The 21476-nt window shown below is 30.5% G+C and overlaps 2 protein-coding genes across 5 annotated transcripts; one reads left to right on the top strand and one right to left on the bottom strand.

The window, feature by feature from the left end:
• Positions 1–2634: 2634 nt before the first annotated feature.
• On the top strand, positions 2635–11970 carry LOC106752882 (probable starch synthase 4, chloroplastic/amyloplastic). Of its 4 annotated transcripts, XM_014634660.2 has the most exons (17): positions 2635–2730; positions 2800–3085; positions 3170–3341; positions 3856–3946; positions 4056–5145; positions 5222–5273; positions 6051–6173; positions 6267–6342; positions 6415–6599; positions 6679–6873; positions 6952–7023; positions 7784–7993; positions 8207–8332; positions 10122–10271; positions 10947–11008; positions 11094–11169; positions 11366–11970. In XM_014634660.2, exons 2-17 carry the CDS (start codon positions 2946–2948, stop codon positions 11540–11542), a joined length of 2997 nt encoding a protein of 998 aa, XP_014490146.1. In that variant the 5' UTR covers positions 2635–2730; positions 2800–2945; the 3' UTR covers positions 11543–11970. The 4 variants fall into 4 exon arrangements, with proteins under 4 accessions (XP_014490146.1, XP_014490147.1, XP_022632991.1 ...); XM_014634661.2 differs by having other exon boundaries at positions 2651–3085; XM_022777270.1 differs by having other exon boundaries at positions 2651–3085; positions 3173–3341.
• A 695-nt stretch (positions 11971–12665) lies between these two features.
• LOC106752845 (sm-like protein LSM5) lies at positions 12666–14531 on the bottom strand. The gene is made up of 5 exons (XM_014634617.2): positions 14380–14531; positions 14171–14232; positions 13942–14065; positions 13086–13158; positions 12666–12942 (listed from the first exon to the last, which is right to left on the bottom strand). Exons 2-5 carry the CDS (start codon positions 14202–14204, stop codon positions 12910–12912), a joined length of 264 nt encoding a protein of 87 aa, XP_014490103.1. The 5' UTR covers positions 14205–14232; positions 14380–14531; the 3' UTR covers positions 12666–12909.
• Positions 14532–21476: the final 6945 nt, after the last annotated feature.

Genomic DNA, 21476 nt, shown 5'->3' on the forward strand with positions numbered 1-21476 from the left:
CATTATATTTTATTCACTCTTGTTGTAATCTGTAAAACTGTTCGATAAATTTTCCTTTAGAAAATTTATTTTTAAAACCGACCATTTTAGTTTACAAAAGTGACCGAACATGCTTTCTGCTTATTAACTTTATTCCGTTGTGTTATACTCTCCGAATGATATCGATTGTTCCAACAAATCCAATTTAACAGTAAGGACCTAATTGATTCAAATTAGCACTATTTAAGACTCAATTGGAGATTTTAAAAAAACGATAATCGAATTGAAAAAACCTACATAAATAGAGACAACTAAAGAGATTTAACCTAGAAACATTCTTACTTCTATTATAAGATAATCACAAAATATTTAACCAAGGAAACCCAAAACAGGAAGATAGTTCAACAAGTCATCCATGATTCAAGAACAATAGTAAAAATCATTAAAAGATCTTTATTTAAAGTTCGTGCTAAACAAAAACTAAAGGACAGAAAATTTGTAAAAGAAGACAGTTATATATCAAGGCTTCAAAGAAATGGAAGAGACTTGATTAAATTTGGAAAACAAAAACTACAAAAATATGGAACAAGAGAATATTTGAATTATAGGAGAGTCCCAAATGAAAAAAAGGAAAACAATATACAAAAACAATATCTATAAAAATCATAAAAGAAAAATGCAATGAGTTAAGAGAAAATGAAAAAAAAAATAGATAGTACAAAAAAGAAATGAGTCAAATAGAAATGAGAAAATGAAAAAAAAATACACTTATTGAAGGTGGTGAGTCAATTATTGGGTAACAAAGTTCCACCAAGAAGGCATAAAGACCAAAGTTGTGAAGATTAATGATAAGAAAAAAAATAGTATGACACAAATAAATATATATATATATATATATATATATATATTATGATTTTAAATTAAAAAATAATATAATTATAATTAAAATATTATTATTTACCGTGTCAAATAGAAATAATTTGTTGTTTTATGTGTGTCAAAGTATTATGGTTATAATGATAATTGGTAAGTTTGTTGAAAAGGAATAGGGAAAAAGATGAAAAGGACGGCTGGCATATAACTGAAATATAGCAACAGAATCATGGTTTAGAATCATTACTATAGTTTTTTTCTCTCCTTTTTTATTTTCTTTTCTTTTTCTTTTCCTTTCTTTTAGTTTCTTTGTTTTTCCTATTAATTAGTTTTGCTGTTATGTATTTATTCATTTTTTTTTTCTTAAATAGGTAATTTTCTAAATTCTTTTGCTTTTTTGATTTACACTTTTTTTTTTTTAATTTTAACTTATTTTCAATTTTTTTTTACCCTTTTTACATATCATTATCCACAAACTCCGTGAGATTTTAGGTGGAGTGCCAGCATAGGTTTAGAATTGGTGATAAAAAGATGACGTACATTAAAAGAATGTTTCAACTTATTAATTTTAGCATATATATAAAATGTTTCAACCAAAATTTCTTTAAGTCCAAAGATTTGTTAACAAATAATAATAAGAATTTAAACTCTAGTTATGAACAAAACAATCTACTAATCAAATAAATTTAAATTGGAAAAGCAAATTTCTAAAGTTTTAAAAGAAAAAAAGACTTGTATAAGAAAAGATCATTAGTGTATAATTTTTTTTTTTATAATTATGTTATTAGGAAGAAATATTTGATAATGGTAAAAGAGTAATTTTTGTCAAAACAATTAACCTATTAGTTTTAGTAAGGTTTCTCTTATCATTAACATAATACTTACAATGGTGACACAAGCTTCACCATAGATATTTTTAGTTGAGCAAATTAATATCTTACAAGCTCCACCATACAACATAAATGTCTTTATCATCATTATCTCACTCACAAGTTTCATAACCAAATTCATAAAAAGTGTACATTATCAATACAACTCAAAATAATACAAACAGTTTGTTTGTGGATATTGTGATAACACGCAAACAAAGTGTTAAATTTCTTAAACCCAAAATCATATATTAGAAATTGCATAAATATATTGAATGCAAGTATGGAAAGTATATTTGTATACTTTAAATAATATAATATAAACATTTAAATTCATGAAATTAGTTTTTGTTTATATTTTTACTTTATTTCAACTTATCTCTAACTTATCTAACTAATATGTACAACTAGTTCATTTTAAAAAAAGAAAAAAAGTTTGTAATATACTCTCTATATATTCGATTCTATATAATAATCTTTCGGCACATTAATGTACTTTAATTAAAATATGAGTTACATCTCAACATAAAATAAAATTTTTGTTTCATGCCCTGCAAATTAACTTCCTGTCAATCCTTATAATCATGACAAACTTTGAAAGTAAAGTAGAATGGGAGATTCATTTGACCGTTTACAATATAAGCCGTGCATCTTGCTATTCAGATATATAACATATTTTTTCTTTTATAAAAACCTAAATAAATTATTATCAGTTAATTAATAGAAATATGATTTTTTATTTTAAACTTATGAATAAACTAATTTTAATTTTTGGTAAAGCAAATTTTGTTAAATTTTTTAATTTTGTTCAACCAAGTGACGTGGCAAATTACTATTGCCCTAAACCATAGGCATAGGGCAATAGCATTTTATTCCTTCACATAAATAAGATTCCTTTTCCTCAGCTGAGAAATAAAAAAAAAATGTGATATGTGGCAAATGTTAATCGTCTAAGGTCACACAGTTTTCACCTGTTGTTCCATTGAGCAAATCAGAATGTTAAAAGCTGGTACATAATTTATGCTTCTGAACCGTCTGATTAGATTGAATGATTTTGATTAGCTGACTCGTTGAATAGGTGAAGTTCAAGAGAAGCAGAGAATCCAGGCTACCAAAACAACTAAACTGAAAAGCTTCTTATAAAGAGAAAACCGTTGCTCCTCCTCTTTCTGTCACTGGTTCTTGTTATGATAGTAAGCAACTGAAGGAGAGATTGAATGAGAAATGGCGTCGAAGCTGAGAACGTGTTTCGTGTGCTGGAATCTGAGTGGCTTCAACTGCGTTAACCTCTCTAACGGCAATGGTAGAATAGTGCGAGTTTCGTTTCCAGCTTCTTGTAAAATGCGACACCGCACCACTCTCAGGTATCTTAATCTTGTTCTATTCTTATTAAGATTCTTCACGGTTTGAAATTCAATGCGGAGTTCTATTGTATTTATTCTATTAAGCAGTTTGCAGCATAAGAGGCAACAGATCAAGCCTTCTACTGAGGTAGGTCTCCGTCAAAATAAAGATGAGGAAGAAGATTCAGAGGTTTCTTCCAACAACGATGATTCTGTGGACAATACAAATGAAACTAAGGATTCTGTGGACAATACAAATGAAACTGAGGAGCCTTTGGTATCTCCTTTTCTATATTTTCTTTGAATGAATTATGCCGTTGGCAAAGAAGAAAAAGAAGACGAATAAAGAAAAAGAAAAACATTAGGAAGATATTCTGTGAACATAATATGTTTGAAACCTTGATGGATGATATGATAGAATTTCTCTCTAATCGAATATTCGTATGTTCGAAAGTTATGCATAGCCGTACAGAAATTTAGCTTGCTTGAATGTTTGCTTAGATCTTCTTTAACTGATAGTTTCAATTTTCCTTAATACAACACAAACTGCTAATTTTGCTACTTTAATAACTGGGAAAGATAATATAGAATTGATGTAGTTTGGTAGTTTCTGAGTCTATTAGTCATTAACTTCTATTTATTTATTTAAATTTCTTAATGTGACACTTACTAGGGTTGCCTTTAGTGGGAATGACCTGTGACCAAAGAACAAATGTATTTCAATATCAATCAAGAGAAAGGCCAACATTCTTTAGGGTTTAATTGCATTTTATTATTCTATTATGAAATAGGTTATAAACATAAATGGAGCAGAACTGGCTAAACAGTTGTCTGGTAAGCAACGTGAGGATTTGCTGGGCATGATAAGAAATGCAGAGAAAAGTAAGATATCTTTCTGGAATAATTATGGATTTTTTTTTCTCATATTCTTACTTTTTGTTTAGTATCTTGTTTCCTTGTTATCATTAAGAATTTTATATTCTTCATGCAGACATTCTTCTTTTAAATCAAGCTAGAGTTCGTGCACTTGAAGATCTTGAAAAGATTCTTGCTGAAAAGGATGCATTGCAAGGAGAAATCAATGCCTTAGAGGCGAGATTGGCTGAGACTGATGCACGAATTAAAGCTGCCGCCCAAGAAAAAATACGCGTGGAACTATTGGAGCAGCAGTTAGAAAAACTTCGTAATGAGTTGGCCGAAAAGGGAGGTACTGAAGCAAGATATGAAGAATTGCGTGACCTTCAAAATGGAGATTTGAGGGATGCAAACCCTCTCAGTAATAAGGGTATTATTCATTCTCTTACTGAGGAGCTTAATTCATTAAGGACAGAAAATGCATCCATGAAGAATGATTTAGAATCATTTAAAACGCATATTAGTGTTGTCAAGAATGATGATGAACGTTTGGTGGCATTGGAAAAGGAACGATCATCTTTGGAATCAGCCCTAAAGGACTTGGAATCAAAACTATGTTCTCAGGAGGATGTATCAAAACTTTCTATACTGACAGTTGAATGCAAGGATTTATCGGGTAAGGTTGAAAATTTGCAATCTTTGCTAGATAAAGCAACCAAACAGGCTGATCAAGCTGTTATTGTGCTGCAACAAAATCAGGATCTTCGGAGGAAGGTTGATGAGTTGGAAACATCTCTTGAAGAAGCTAATATCCATAAGCTATCATCTGATCAATTGCAAAAATATAGTGAACTAATGAAACAAAAGATAAATGTGTTGGAGGAGCGTCTTCAAAAATCAGATGAAGAGTTAAATTCTTACATTCAGCTATATCAAAAATCAGTGAAGGAATTTCAAGATACGCTTGATACTCTGAAAGAACAAAGCAAGAGAAAGGCACTGGAAGAGCCTGTGGAAGATATGCCGTGGGAATTTTGGAGTCAACTGTTACTTCTAATTGATGGCTGGGGAATAGAAAAGAAAATATCAGTAGATGATGCAAGTCTTTTAAGAGAAAAGGTATGGAGGAGAGACAGGCGTATTAGTGAAACATATATGGCCTACAAAAAACAGAGTGAACCTGAGGCTATTTCTGCATTTCTTGGTCTTTTATCTTCTGAAACAAGGTATTCACTTTTAATTGTAAATTACAATTTGATATATCTTTTACCGTCTGATGCATCTCTTATTTTTTATCTATAGTCAAGGATTACATGTGATTCATATTGCAGCAGAGATGGCACCAGTAGCTAAGGTGCACTCATGTACTCTTATCCTTATGTTTTATTCTTGTGAATTCATGTTATGCTGTCCCTAGATTTTAATTATAACACCTACTAAAGAGGCATTGCAGAAGCATCTTGATTTTCTTTAAAGAAGGGGAGTACTGGGTCTGAGTTCTGTATTGAAATAAATTCTCATACCTCCTAAAAATGTTGTCTCGTTATCTTTTTCTTTTGTTTCTTCTCTTGCCAATTTTTGAAATCTTTTATTTTTCTTAAATTTGTGTTTAGTTAAGAATTTTCTGTAAGCTTGTATTTTTCATGCTTATTTGGATTGGAAGTTGTTGCAACTGCTAGATCCTTGTTCTTTGACAATGGTTTTCATGTACCATTGTTTCTTAACTTGTTGAGTTCCATTTCCTGATTAGATGGAAGTGTATTTGGTCCTGATAGAAATCAATAACCACTGCTAAATTTAGAATCTAAGGGAAAATAGAAGAGAAGTTAGTGAGATATCTCGCTCAGACTTTTAACAGAATTCTGAACACATGCCAACTGGCTGACATCTGAGCAAACTATACTGCATCTTACTATTCTCAAAACAATTCAGCATGTATGATAGATACTGCCCTACCGAAAGGAATATTGTTTTTACAAGTCTGTACTTCTGTAGACTATGTAGTGTGAAATCAACTAGAAATGATGTCATTGTCTGTGCAGAAATTCAGGTGAATTAAGCATACTGCTGGCCCTCTTCTTAAGTCTGTCTAACATCTAGTAATGTTTAAATTAATTTATTTCATGAACAGGTTGGTGGTTTGGGGGATGTTGTCAGTGGTCTAGGTAAAGCACTGCAAAAGAAAGGACACCTTGTTGAAATTGTGCTTCCCAAATATGATTGTATGGAATATGATCGTGTCTGCAACTTACGGGTATGCCATTTCATTATGAAAATAATTGAACGTGTTGATAGTCTTAGTAGTTGATATCCTGCCCTACTTGAAATAATTTGATTATTCATTCAGGCTTTGAGCGTGGAGATAGAGTCATACTTTGATCACCAATTATACAAAAATAAAATCTGGGTTGGCAGTATTGAAGGTATTCTATTAGATATTTTCATTTTAATTGATTGTCTTTATCTGGTTCAGTAACTTCACTTTGACTGTGCAGGTCTTCCTGTTTATTTTATTGAGCCCCAGCATCCTTCTAAGTTCTTTTGGAGAGGAAAATTTTATGGCGAGGATGATGATTTCAGAAGATTTTCATTTTTTAGCCGTGCTGCTCTTGAGTTTCTTCTGCAAGCTGGCAAGAAACCAGATATCATTCATTGCCATGATTGGCAGACAGCATTTATTGTATGAGTTGTCTAATTCTTTCTAGCATATTTTTGCTCTTTCAGTCACTAATAGTATGGCATATCTGTTTCTTTGCTAGGCTCCTCTGTACTGGGAGATATTTGTACATAAAGGATTAAATTCAGCTAGGATATGCTTTACATGCCACAACTTTGAGTATCAGGGGACTGCAGCAGCTTCAGAGTTAGACTCATGCGGTCTTGTTAGCCAGAATCTAAACAAATCAGATAAAATGCAGGACAACTCAGCACGGGATAGAGTTAATTCTGTCAAGGTAAGATCATAAAATTATTACCGATAACATTATATATCTTCAGTAAATATAGGTAATAGATTTTCCTTTCATGATCAGGGTGGGATTGTTTTCTCAAACATTGTGACAACAGTTTCACCTACTTATGCCCAAGAAGTGAGAACTGCAGAGGTATGGTTTATTTCTTGTTCTAGTGCAGTATGTATTTTCTAGTTCTACCAAAATATCTTGTCTTTAATTAATTAATATAAATAATAAGGCAATAACATATGTTGGCACAAACATAAGAACAATTAAGAATAACATCTCCTATATTCTCCTTTCTACAGACAACTGATAGTTTGGAAAAAGGATTGTTAGATATAGAAAAACCGTTTAGATGTCTCCACGTAATGTTTTTCAAGGCAGTTGGTCCTTGACCATGATACATTGAGTCTTTAGAATTTTGATTTTGCAACTTCTGCGTCTCAAATCAAACAATATTCTTCTCACTGTTTTTCCGTTAATTGAGAAAAACCTGCACAAGGTTTGGGGAGATTTTATTTTGTTCATTTTTCAAGCCCAAGTAGCTTTCAAGTGCAGTGTGCTCCACCTAAGAACTTAAGCTTTCTGTAAATTTTGTTGTCAACAAGAATAAAAAGGGCTCTGCTACTAATAATAATGAAGGATTCTAGCCTATGTCTTTGTATCATCATTTGGAATTTGTTATTATTACCTGTCTAACAGAAGGGAACTAAGTTAGCTGATCCGATTTGCAAATTGGCATGGTTTGGAAATTATTTGCATTTAGTTTTAGGAGGATTTTTCTGTTTGTCTATATATTAAGAAAACGATAGAGAGACATACAATTCATTCTCAACGTTCTTAAACTTTAAACTAGTGCTCTTCCTAATTTTTCAGTCTTAAAAAAGTTGTTCCAATAAAAATGCAGGGAGGACATGGTCTCCATTCAACACTCTCTTCCCACTCCAGAAAGTTCGTTGGTATTCTTAATGGTATTGATACTGATGCATGGAATCCTGCCACTGATGCATTTCTTCCAGTCCAGTACAATGCAACTGATCTGCAAGGGAAAGTAGAGAATAAACAAGCCTTGAGAAGGAAACTAGGTCTTTCATCTGCAGATATTAGGAGGCCATTGGTAATTATATATCCTAAACTTATAGGAGATTTTATTTGATATAATAAACCAAGGTTTGTTCTTCAGTTCTCTCTTGAAATTTGGGTTTTTTCGCTACGTGACCCTTAAAACCGTGAGATGTTGGTTGCCCTCCATCTATATACACTACTTTGACCTTATCTTAGAATTGAAGATGCTTTACTAATTCATTTTCTCTATTCTCTTCTTTGATAGGTTGCTTGTATAACAAGATTGGTTCCACAAAAAGGTGTTCATCTTATTAGACATGCAATATATCTAACATTTGAGTTGGGAGGACAATTTGTTCTACTTGGTTCAAGTCCAGTGCCACATATTCAGGTCCGTGTTTTCTTTCCTTGCGGTTGAAATTTATAGGTCTTCTATTGTTTTTAGAAAGGAGCCGATCAAACTATATAGAATAAGAAGATAGTCAATAAAATGCCAACTCACTTGCACTGTAGGTGGGATTCATTCTCAACAACAACTAAAAAACAATATTTATGTTTTGGTGAAATAAAAAGCTAACTACTGATCCCAATCACATTTTTGGGAAAACTAGAGAAAAGTGAGGTAGCACTATTGTTATTTTTAATGTTTTGGCTTACATCTTGGATATCCTTAATACTATCTTTGAATTTTGCATTATAAACTAACTTAACCACACAGTTTCAGTTTGTAAAGTGATATCAAACTTTATAAAGTCTACTTTGGTCATATCATATCTCTAGTAAATATAAGATCTCAACAAAACTTATTATACTGTTTATTGTTCTGATTGCATGTACGTAATAGCTATTTTTGTGACTGCACTTTAAGTTTTATTAATCTGTAATTTGAAGACAGGACTAGCTGGTTCGATTGTAAAACTAATGCACGACTTTAGTTTCGTCCGAATAAAATAAACTGCAAAGCCATCCTTAAAAATATAGGTCAAAGGACAGGAAAATCGGCAAAATACCGGTTCATAATGGGTTAATAAAAAGGCTAGATATCATTTTAATTTTTCTTAAAGAAATGAATTATTCATATGAAGTTATTTGTTATTTTTGTGTTTCTAGATGGAAACTTCTCATTTTTAATACACAACATTTTGTGTTGTTCAAACTTCGACCTATATATCATGACATACGTAATTTAGATTTTTGTTTTTACTTGGAATGATAAGAACCAACAAAATGGTATTTTATTTGTAAGTTTTAGTGACTTGAAGTTACAATATTCTGTTTCTTTGATGTTAATTTTCTATTATTTAATTTTTAGGACTTTGATTAATTAATATTTGGTTTAAACACTGTTAAAAACTTGAACTAGTACCTTGATTAGTTCAATAAGGGACCTAATTTTAAAAACATTCCTATTAATCAACAATTCTTTAGTTAAGCCTTTAAGATTGGGTTACTGATGTAGGATTTGGATATTTGCAGTTTCAAATGGGTTCAAACTTCGTACTATCATTACAACCAGAACATAATGCATAACACCTGAATTGGATAATATATTCCACATCTTACGTACACATATTCCTAGGGAATGCTGCCATTTAAATAGGTTTTTAATTGTTGACATTGTGGCGATAAAATAATCTATATGTTTTTCATCATCCAATATTTATAATATTGACACATTAAAATTCGTACAATGAATGCTTAATTAAATTGACCATGTCATCAGGATAATGTGTCAGTGTCACATTAGCTTGTATTAGATTTCGTTGGGGTTGACATTGTTTTTCTGGAATAATTGTGTAACTATATCTAATATATAATCAAGGACCATAAGATAAAATATAACTGAACGTGAAATTGGAAACAATGACCTCGGCCGCTGTAATCTAAGTTGTAGCATACCTCGAAGATCATAAACATAAATAACCTAGGCTTGAATGATTTTAGAGAGAAGATCGTGAATATTATAATTAACTATATATGCATGTGTATAGCACACTTACATGCTGCTATTGTTGGTTCACCCGGGTGAGAGCAGATAATTATTTGAAAAGGAAGATTGTTGAGTTCTTTTTTCTAGAAATTTATAGATGTAGGCTGGTTGAAATTTGATTGTTATTTGACATACCAATTCGTCCATTCCCCTATTTTTGTCAACTGATTACCAGTTTTTTCTTCTCTAGAAAGAATTTGAGGGCATTGCCAACCACTTTCAGAATCATGATCACGTGAGGTTGATATTGAAGTATGATGAATCTCTCTCTCATGCAATTTATGCTGCATCTGACATGTTCATCATTCCATCGATCTTTGAACCTTGTGGCCTAACACAGGTAATGGTCAAAATTGATGTTCATTAATTTCAAATATTAAGAAACTAGCAGAAAATGACATTATAGAATACTATGATATTAAAGCAAATTCGTGCTCTCGATTATTTTCATTATACATGTATCTTCTCTAAAATGTTAGAATCCCGGTATGGGACAATTTGGCAGAACTCTCAAACATGCATCCAGTTGATAAAAGTGTGTTTGTTTCCAGCACCTATCCTATAAGACACGACTAAATAATAGGCTACGAATATTTTGAACATAAAGAGTCTTATTAAACCGTGGCACTATGCTAACCATGTCAGAATGGTGTGGCAGATTTTTTGTCAACAGCCATATGCAATTTGTGAAGGGGGTCTGTTATGGCAGCAGCATAGGTCAATGGCGGGTTTATTAGGCCGAATTTGGCCTTCCATCATATGCTATTTGTCACTGATAACACCGATAAGATAATGTTGTGTCTATTAGAATGATAGAGACTCATGTTTCGTATTTATAGTCAATATGTCAAATGTCCTTTGTGGTAAACTGAAATCTTGAGACGTGTACACATACTCCTTAGTGTCCTCATGAATGACTTGTATGCTGAATGACTTTATGTTACTGCTATTACAACTAATCTCTTTTATTTCCAATTCATTTTCTTTTACCAAATTTTCAATATATTTACTGCAGATGATATCAATGAGATATGGTGCCATACCTATTGTCAGAAAAACCGGTGGCCTAAATGACAGGTTAACATAGCATGCAAGTTACGGCATGACACAAATCGTAATTCTTGTTTTCTAAAGAAAAACTAAATTCTGTCTCATTTTGTAGTGTTTTTGATGTTGATGACGATACAATACCTTCACAGTTTCGAAATGGATTTACATTTGTGAATCCTGATGAGCAGGTAACATGCAGTAAATTGATGCAGTCATTTTATTTGGAATAGAGTCGGTTGTGCAAAGTTATTTCACCATTGATTCTACTTCACCTGTAAACCTATCTTTCCCTCCTTTTAGCATCCTAACGACCAGAGAAACATTAATTTTTGCTGTTAGTTGTTCTACTCAACTCTAATAACAATAATAATAAAATTTTGTCAGGGATTAAACGGTGCTCTGGTACGAGCATTGAATCTCTTTAAGAACAATCCTGAGAGGTGGAAGCAACTTGTTCAGAAGGACATGAACATAGATTTCAGCTGGGAAACATCATCAGCAGAATATGAAGACCTCTACTTAAAGTCTGTGGCAAGAGCGAAGGCAGCAAAACGTGCTTAGTTGACAATAGAAGGCTTCCCCTTTGAAATCGTTCAGTTTTGTCAATTTTTGGATGCGGAGATTAGAGCTCAGAGTTAAATATCAACCGACAGGACTTAACTGAACATTTCATGCTAAAAAATTTCATATTGGGAAAGAATATAACGACGAGTGCAACACGGTTGCTGAAAATATGCCGTTGATTCCATGCCTCCTTGCTCAGTAACTCCCGTTTTTTGTCATGGAAGCAATATTTTTTTACACTTTGACGAATTCTAGGTGATATTTCAACTTTAGTATGACTAGCAACATTGTGCAGTTCTTTTTCTGTTATTACTCTTTTGTTTTTCTTTTTAATATTTCAACAGTATACAGAGGTCCATACATGTAAATCGTGACAACTTTGTTCCCCCAACAAAAGAAAATGTATAAAAGATTAAACAAAAAAATATTCATTGCCTGTAGTTTGCCGAAGGGCATTAAAAGCTTTCTTGGTTTACTAGCTCTTTACAACTAAAAAAGTAAACTGAGAAAGTAAAATTCAAAAGAGGAGGAAGTTTCACATATTAAGTATTGTATTAAATCTATATTACTCAGTTATATATCATATTATCACATCTTTTAATAGTTGACATTCACATTGGAGTTGGTCCTTTTTTCTTACATAGACAGTTTCTCTAATTATGGATTCGACATGTCCTCTCAAGGGTCTGATCCCACAAAACCTTTTGTAATTTTTAGGATGGACTGCTCCAGTAAGTTGTTAAAGTTAGAGGCAACAACAAAACTCACGCCCCTGAGATTTGATTTTGAAACAAGAACATTATACTTTATAACTCAATGAGAACACTGATAATTAAAACTTATTTTTCGCACTTGAGACTGATCTTGTTAATGAAGGAAAGTTTACACCATCTAAATAAGATATCCTAACAGTTATGTCAATTCATCATATTGCCATAAATAAATTTCAAGTGGTTGATTATACTTTTCTATTCTATGTAGCCAATACTTCTACAGAAACAGCAAGCTTCGTTTTCTCGTATCTGAATCAATCTTAAATTACAGCGGGACCACATTAAAATTATAAAAAGGCGTTTAATTGACTCTATCAGTTCATATAGAGAGTGAAGCCCGAGTAACGGAAGTGGGAAAAGGAATATAAAGGCACATAATAATGGTCATAATCAGTAGCATTACTTGTTCCACTACACAATACACAGTTCAACATGGGGATAAAAGTTGAATAGCCATAACATTACAACCATGAATCATGAAACCAAACTTCTTCAAGTAAAAACCTAGTGGCCTAAATCCTCGTTAAAATTTACGAATTATGTGCCTAGAGCAACATTGCAGAGTTAATGTTGGTAATCAAGTAACAATCTTCATTCAGACTCAGGTGAACCACCAGGGACCAACTGCATTAAAGCCAGATTATGGTTTGTTAGTAAGTATCAGGATAACACTTTCGGGCAACAACTGTACCTTAAAAATTATTGTCGACACTTTCTAGAGTTGCCGAATCAAATGTTTTGTTAATACTCCAAAGATTTCAACTTACTATGGCAATGTTGTTTCCGTTGAGTAAAATCTGATCAAGCTTGGTTATCCGTCTCCCTTCAGACGTGATCTCGCTATCGTACGAATATGAAAAGCAACAAACCAAATCAATTACATGCCTAACGCATATGCGTGTGTGCAAACAGAATCGAAAGCAAATAGAAATCATGCCAGGGTAAATTTAGTCAGAACAAATTTACTTCAACAAACTTACAGCAGATATTTGAGGCTTTTAAAACCAAAAAGAAAGAGTACATTGGGAAAGCTCAATAAGGTTTATTTGTAGACAATAGAAAAAAATACAATATAAGAAACTGACGAAGGAGAAAAACTCAATCATACTCCAGGGCAAAAACATTGTATTTGCAGCCTATACATTTCTCAGTAACTTCATGGTGATAAAACTGCCAAAACGATTTTGTAAATTGAACTCCAAAAATACAATAGTAAAACGAAGATACAATAATATCTGAACTAGTAACATTGTGGCTGCAACATCAAACCAATTCAAAGTAGAGATATATACACTTTCTTCAAAAATGTTAAGGTAAAAGACAGAACCATGAACTATCGAAATATGACAATATAAATACAACTCCAGTTAAAAGGATATTTTAAAAAGCAAGGGGAATCATACTCATCCATAAAACAATTTTATCCCTGAAAGGTTAAGAACCAAAACCACCCAGCACTCAATACCAGATTCTATGTTTTACAACTGAGTAGCCCTATTCTGTTGCATTTTACCATTACCCTTCCTATCCAATAACCACGTGTTCTAAAGATAGATAAGAAATAAGAAAATATATACAAAAATAAAACAGAAGAAAAACAATTCAGCAAAGGGCATAACTTACTATTCGGTAACATCTTCAAGTACCATGTTGACATAAACATCAAAGCCTCTAAGAGTACCAACAAGCTCCTTGTCACCCTTCATTATCACCCAAATTTTCGATCCTATACACCGATCAATCAACTCTGCAATTTTCCACCACAAATCATACACTTTTAAAAACCTTTCATGCTACATTGCATTTACTCATTACCAACAAAACTTTCAAATAAAATTATGAAATCACTAACCAGATGGGAGAAGCTGTGACGGATTGTTGGCCATGGAAAATTAACGCCGAATTTCTCAAAACCTGCGGAGGATACACAAAATTAAATAGTGAAAAATTAAGAATTTGTATTAAACCCTAACCAAATGTTGAAAAAAATAAGGATTTATTAGGAAACCTTTTGGATAAAATTGAAATGGCATATGAAAACGAGAGAAGCGAAGTTCAAACCTTTGTGGTGCTAATCGAAGACGTAGTAGCTGCGTGATACAGAGAGAAAAGATTGCCCTAACAGTAGCGATGAGGTAATGACACTGTTTATTTTCAATATATTGACTCTTATTTATAATACTAATAATATTCACGTTAGATTGAGATTTTAATTTAGTCCATCTTTTGATATCTTCATTTATCTAATGTTATCTTTTAGATTCTATAAATAGATAAGTAGGTGTATATTTCTGCTTTATTTTTTTAATTTTAATAAATCCAAAACTTTAATTCAATTCTTTATTTTTACTATATATATATATATATATATTTACTATACTTCAAATGAAAATATTAGATATAAATTAAATTCAAGTAGAACAAAAAATAAATATATATATATATATATATATACAACATTGAAAAATATATTAAAATTTAAAAAAAAATTAAAAAATAAAACAGCTACAATATAGTTATTTTCATTTTTATTTACTTATTTGTTATCGTTTATTTAGTTACTCCTGTAATATGATTAATGAATAAAATTTATAAAAAATGTATCTCAAATATAATATAAATTATCATTCAACGCTAGATCTTAAAGAATATATAATTTGTTGTTACTAAAAAATATATTCACTCAGAATGTCCAACAAATATTTTACTTAGCTTTACAGAAAATGTATATTAAATATCCAAAACTAAATTCTTCTTTTAAGTCGCTAATTAATTACATATTTTAGAAAATATAAAATATTTCAATAAATATTTTATTTTAAAAATTATCCTTAAAATATATCTAATAATTTCAAATTATTTTAGGTTTAAAACTACTTTGAAAAAAATATCGATTTCAAAATTTATATAAACTAATTTATAAATCTATAAATTATTTTTTAAAATATAGTTTGAATTTTAAATCTAATTCAGTTATTTAGATTTGATTATGCAAAATTTTAAATATATTTTTTTCAAAATATAATTTAAGTTTAATTTCAGTCTAATTATTTAAAATTAAATTAGATTTACATTGAATTTCTAAACATCTAATCCACTCCACTAAATTGAATGATAAAGTTATTATAAACTTATTTACATTTTTGTTTTTTGTAGCCTTTTGATTTTACATTTATTTTTTTATTTTATTTTATGTGTTTTTGAAATGAAACTCAAACTCATCTATATTTAAGTTTTGTATATCATATAAAATTTTCAACACCCATGTGAAATAATTTTATTTTGAAAAAATTAAATTAAAAAAATAAGTAATTAAACAAGGTTTTGAATTAAAGTTTTAGAAAAATAAGCATAAATTAGAAATTATATTTTTTGTTAAAAATATCAATAAAAATAATAAATAATAAAAAACAAAAGAAAAAGGAGGAAACAAATCATTAAATATAAATAAAAAATTTAAAAAATATATATTGTTCATCTTATTATTTGCGCTCCTGATGTAATTATTTTAAAATCTATTCAATAGTTTTTCATTTCAATCTTTCTAAACAACTCATCTAACACATTTTTATTTTTTCACTATATTATTTTTTTATCCTTCACATGATTTTGTCATCACTTATTTTTTCATATAATTTCTCCATCAACTTTATATATATATATATATATATATATTTATTTATTTATTTATTTATTTATTTATTTTCAAGTAGTAATTATTATTTTCACTACCTTTTTTAAATTGTTTTCTCCATCTAATTTCTCCTCCCATTTTCCATATTATTTTTTTCATTCATTTTTTCCACTAACTTTTCTTATTTCTTCCACTTTTATTATTTAAATTATACTTTCTCCACCAATTTTTTCTACCAAATTCTTTAATTATTTTCTCCATCCACTCTCTTCATCTAACTTCTCGATCCACTATTTATATTAATTTTTTTCTACTTATTTTCTAAATTTTCTTTGTCTATTTCTGACACTCACTTTTTAAAATTATATTTTGTCCACCCAATTTTCTCTCCTTAATTTCTCCACAAACTTTTTTATTTTTTCCAATCACTTTTATATTATACTTTCTCCACCCACCTTTTTTCACCAATTTTTATATTATTTTTTCCACCAATTTTCTCCACCTAATTTCTTCACTCACTTTTTTTTTATTTCTTCCACTTACTTTTAAAATTATATTCTCCACCCACTTTTTATCTTTTTTTTCTCTACCAATTTTCTTCACTAACTTTTTTATTTTTTCAACTCACTTTTAAAATTATATTTTTTTCAACCTACTTTCTCTACTTATTATTTTAATTAATTTTTTCTACTCACTTTCTCTATCCATCCCTGTATAAATACTCACGTATTTTTCACTTACAAAAACTTGGACTTCATTTTCTAACACACGTCTTCTCCCTCACATCATCACTCCATTTCATGATCTTCCTAATTTCACCACTTTCATTATACTATCATCATTTCCCATTTTCTTTCTGCATACAAAATCATCATCATACACTACATCAATATTCTACACAACCACATCATTTTCATCTCCCAGAACCTCCATTTTCACTTACATTGAATTGAGCTATCATGACTTCTTTCACCCAGGTTTTAATTTTTTCATCGTTTTTTAGTGTGAATTATACTCTTAGGATATGTTTTTATTTGACTTTTGTATTCTCATAACCCTTTTGCTATTTTGCATTCTACATTTTTACTTATAGACCATTTTTTTTTGTTTTAAATAGAAATTACAAACTTTATAATAGTATTTAAAAAATTGATTAGATTTACTTGGTAATTAAAGCTTTCATAACAATTTAGAAATATTATTAATTGTCATGTCAAATATCATATTTGTTTGATAATTAATTTGTTTTTCATGTTAAGTCTCAAATTCACTTGATAAATTTTCATTTGTTTTCTAAAATGAAATATTTTGTCATGTTAAGTTTCATATTCACTTGATAATAAAAATAATATTTAAGATTTCAAAAATAAAAATATCAATCTAATTAAAATCATTTTCCAAATAATTTTTGGAATAGTTTTTCCTCAAAAAACTATATAATCACGATTCTTCATTATAAAAGGAGATATGTAAGAGCGATGACTCATTCTTACCGGACCCAAAATATAAAATATACTTTTATTTTTTATTTTACAATATTGTACATTTTATTTTTGGGGGAAATAAATATTTTGAAAAACACATTTATTTTTGCACATTTCATTAAAGGTATCATCTTAGAATGAGCGTTGTATGGTAGTAATATCTTCTTTATGCATAACCCACTCTCAAACTTAAATATCCAATTTCATAGATCACGATTTATCATTCCAGTTTTTCCATAGTTTTCTAAAATAACTACGGTGGTGATTCCAAACTTTTTTTAACTCCTTATTTTTTTATTTGTCATCTCGTCGTGATTTTGCTGGTATCAAATGGTGACTCCGTTGGGGATGTTTGTTCACATATTCTATCTAGATTATAATTGTGTATGATGGAATATCATGATATATGAAAATATCTAATCATTGGGAAATGAAATTAGAATTTGGACATAGGTAGAACAACCATGTGATTTGGGATCTAGGGATAGACTCAATAATTTGGTCATTCTAAACACCTAATCTTACTGCAAATTGTATGTTAACTTGACTAAGGGATTAACAATTTGACATATTGATTTAGAACTAGTTGCTAAGAGATTATGACTAATATGCTTTAGATGTGAATGTATGAAGTGATTGAGACATATTGTATAGAGTTTCTGCATCATTTAATTCGTGAAATCTAATCTTGAAGAATATTTAATTGGATCAAATCACAAATTTTACAATTTAATTGTTTACCATATGTTTTTATCATTATGAAGCCAATAATGAATCTTATTGTAATTGGTAAATAGGCATAACTAGACAAACAAGCACACATCTCTTAGGAAAACGATACTTGGAACTTCCATTTACTACTTTTAACAAATTTGTACACTTGCCCCATAGTTAACAAGCCTTTAGACCAAACATAGGTTTTCTTTACACCTAATAGGACATAAAGTGGGAGCATGTCATCCATCCGTTTTAATTCTCAAATCTTAAAAATATATGCATACCACCATGTCAACATTTCACATATTTCATTCGTTTTTCTTATAAACAATAAAGGATATTATAGTTTTGTCTTATTATCATAAGTGATGCATTTAAAAAAGAAAAAAAAAAGTTGAAAGAAAAGAAGAAAAAGGAAAAGAAATGATGGAAGAAGATCTCGCTGATCAAGCTGAACGAAGATTCAACCAAACTTCTTCTTTGAACAAAACACTGACCGTAGTTGCTTCTGGATTCAAAGTTGGACTTGAGATGGAATTAGACATTGAATGCAGCGAAAATAATTGGAAGTGAATGATAAAGCTAGTAGGAAGCAAAAGATTGGAATGAAGTGGTGTTCAATGTTGTAGAATGAATCATGAAATGATGATTTGAAGGATGAAGATAAGGTTGAGGCAGAGGAAAATTGAATTGAAAAGTGGTGCGGTTGGTGATAATGATGCTAGGAGTGGATGCCTAGCTAAGGAGAGAGGCTAGAGGAAACTCTCAAGCTCTCTCTTGATGACCTTCAAGCAGGAAAAATGAGCTGGATTGAATCAACAAATGTTAATTCTTCATTCATTTGAAAGGTACAAATACAAGCAAGGAGCAAGCTATTTAAAGGAAACCAAAGCTCCTGGTCAAAGGCTTTACCTTTTTTATGTTTAACTATGATACTAGGAACAAGTGCCAGTTGTGAAAGGGTGAAAGAAATGTGAAGAGCTACGTGATCAACAAGCTAGCAGCTGGTGCATCTTCAAACGTTGGGCGATAAACTTTATTCTGCTTCAATTAAGCTGCTTGAATGTGTCTCACGTTGGGCTTCCACCAACAACTTGTCGTTGGAACAATCGGTATCGTTCTGAGATAGGGTATGACGTAGCGGAATAAAGCTTAGGGTAAGCGGAAAGCGTGTTCAGTCACCTTTTTTTTTTTTAAATAACTTGGTCCGTTTTTAGAAAATCAATTTTCTTTTAGAAAATTTATCGAACAGTTGATATGCGTAAACAGTAAACAGTGCAGGGAATAGAAAATCACATGAGTAATTTTTATTCTGGTTCGATTCAACAGAATCTACGTCCAGTCGTTAATCACTATAAAGAGTGATTAACAGTTTCACTAACAAGAGGGTTTTTCAGATTACAACAGTAATGAATAAATTGTAAGATTAAACCTTCCTTCGACGAACGAACCAAAAGAACAACACTCTGCCAACTCGAAGAGAACCGCTCCGGCAATCGACCAACGATTCGCGAGCTTCTCCTATTCACGAGACCAGGCAGAGCACCTTACTAACTCGAAGAGAACCGCTTTGGCAATCGACCAACGATTCGCGAGCTTCTCCTATTCACGAGACCANGCANNGNAACTTTGAACTCTAGCTTCTGAGAACTTCCTCTGACAAACAGTATTCTACTGAGCTTTTGTTCAACAACGTTCTTTTTCTGAAGTTCTCAAAGCACCTATTTATAAGCTCAGGGTCAAAAAATGAAAAGTCATCTTCCAACTGCCACAAATAATCGATTATTGTAAGTGATAATCGATTATTTAAGTCCGTTACAGGTTTTTCAAAATGTGATAATCGATTATATGAAATGATAATCGATTATTCCTTAAGGACTTGTGATAATCGATTATTGCTTGTCCATAATCGATTATTCCAGTAGAAAATACAAGGTTTACAATTTATTTAAGACTTTCCTACTACATTTAATTTCTACAAATTGCTTTTAAATAATTCTAATGTTCTCTTCAAATAAAACTTCTTGTAGCATCATCAAAACAAATTTCTTCAAGTTTTACCAATACTCCTTATTGGTAACAATGTCCCCCTTTTTGATGATGATCAAAAATTCAATTTTAAAAGCAACTTTGGTTTACCTGCAAAAACATACAAGCTAACAGACAACAACAAGGTTAGCAGTACCTGTATCAATTATCAATTTGTATTATACTTCTCCCCTTATAGTTTTCTTCTCCCCCTTTTTGATCATAAGCAAAAAGATTAATGGAAAAATCTCCCCCTTAATATGAGCTCCCCCTCAATTTTTCTCCCCCTCAACAAAATAATTGATGCATTTCAAAACAGAAATAATATTGAAATTTCATAACATGAATGAACAAAATACTTCATGGAATATAAGAAAAACAAAAATTCAACTCTAATTAGGAAATACAAACAGACTTTAAAAAAAGGGGGTTGGAGGATAATTAGAGAGTTGAAGGTTTTGTGATATGCGATGTTCTTAATTTGACAACTAAGGGGATAAGAGTAATATTCATAAAAGAGATAAAAACAAGATATCTAACAAACTCATATATCTCCCCCTTAAATAAATTCCAGTTATCATAAAAGATTTTAATAAAAAATTTTCACCTCCTATTTACAAAAAATCATCTAAAGTTTATGCTCCCCATAAAATAGGTAATTTTAAAAAGGATCTAAGTCCTTAAAAGTACTCCCCCTAAAAGTAATAATCCTCTTTTAAAAAAAAACAGACCAAAAAAAATTTTTAAAAATAAGTTTTTTTTTTTTTTTTTTTTTTTTTCGCTGGGACTTAAGATAATCGATTATTACTTTAAATAATCGATTATTTGTGATCCAAATTGTCAAAAATCAAATTTTGAGGTCGAGATAATCGATTATCATCCCTTGGTAATCGATTATTTACGTTAATTTTCGAAAAACACAAATTTGGGCTAAATTTTCAACCTAAGATACATCTAACATTCATAAATTATTTCAAAGCTCTTAAAAAATACCAGGATACCATAGAGCTTTCTTTTCCTTTAGAAAATTTCACCTGCAAAACAAAATAATGGAGTTTTGGTCCTCATAATCACATTTGGGTCCTTTGATGTTAGGGGCAGATTACTTAATAATAGGAATCCAAGCATATTTTCCATTTGGAATATCAAAATGTTTGATTCTACATTTGTTAGAAATGTGCCCCTTTTTCATACAATAAAAACATGTGACAACATTTGGGTTCCTATAACAAACAGTTCCTTTTTCAACCCATACCCTACGGGTTCTTTTAATTTGGTTCTTATTTTTAAAAACC

Source organism: Vigna radiata, unplaced genomic scaffold, assembly GCF_000741045.1.
Source record: "Vigna radiata var. radiata cultivar VC1973A unplaced genomic scaffold, Vradiata_ver6 scaffold_48, whole genome shotgun sequence".
NCBI lineage: Eukaryota > Viridiplantae > Streptophyta > Magnoliopsida > Fabales > Fabaceae > Vigna > Vigna radiata.

What these genes read in the sequence shown, in the direction of transcription:
- LOC106752882 (XM_014634660.2), top strand. Translation starts at nt 2,946, where the DNA reads ATGGCGTCGAAGCTGAGAACGTGTTTCGTGTGCTGGAATCTGAGTGGC. An exon ending in ATGAAACTGAGGAGCCTTTG is followed by an intron (nt 3,342 to 3,855) that starts GTATCTCCTTTT and finishes ATTATGAAATAG; the next exon opens with GTTATAAACATAAATGGAGC. An exon ending in AACCTTGTGGCCTAACACAG is followed by an intron (nt 10,272 to 10,946) that starts GTAATGGTCAAA and finishes TATTTACTGCAG; the next exon opens with ATGATATCAATGAGATATGG.
- LOC106752845 (XM_014634617.2), bottom strand. Translation starts at nt 14,204, where the DNA reads ATGGCCAACAATCCGTCACAGCTTCTCCCATCTG. An exon ending in CTTGAAGATGTTACCGAATA is followed by an intron (nt 13,159 to 13,941) that starts GTAAGTTATGCC and finishes TTCGTACGATAG; the next exon opens with CGAGATCACGTCTGAAGGGA. An exon ending in ACGGAAACAACATTGCCATA is followed by an intron (nt 12,943 to 13,085) that starts GTAAGTTGAAAT and finishes GCTTTAATGCAG; the next exon opens with TTGGTCCCTGGTGGTTCACC.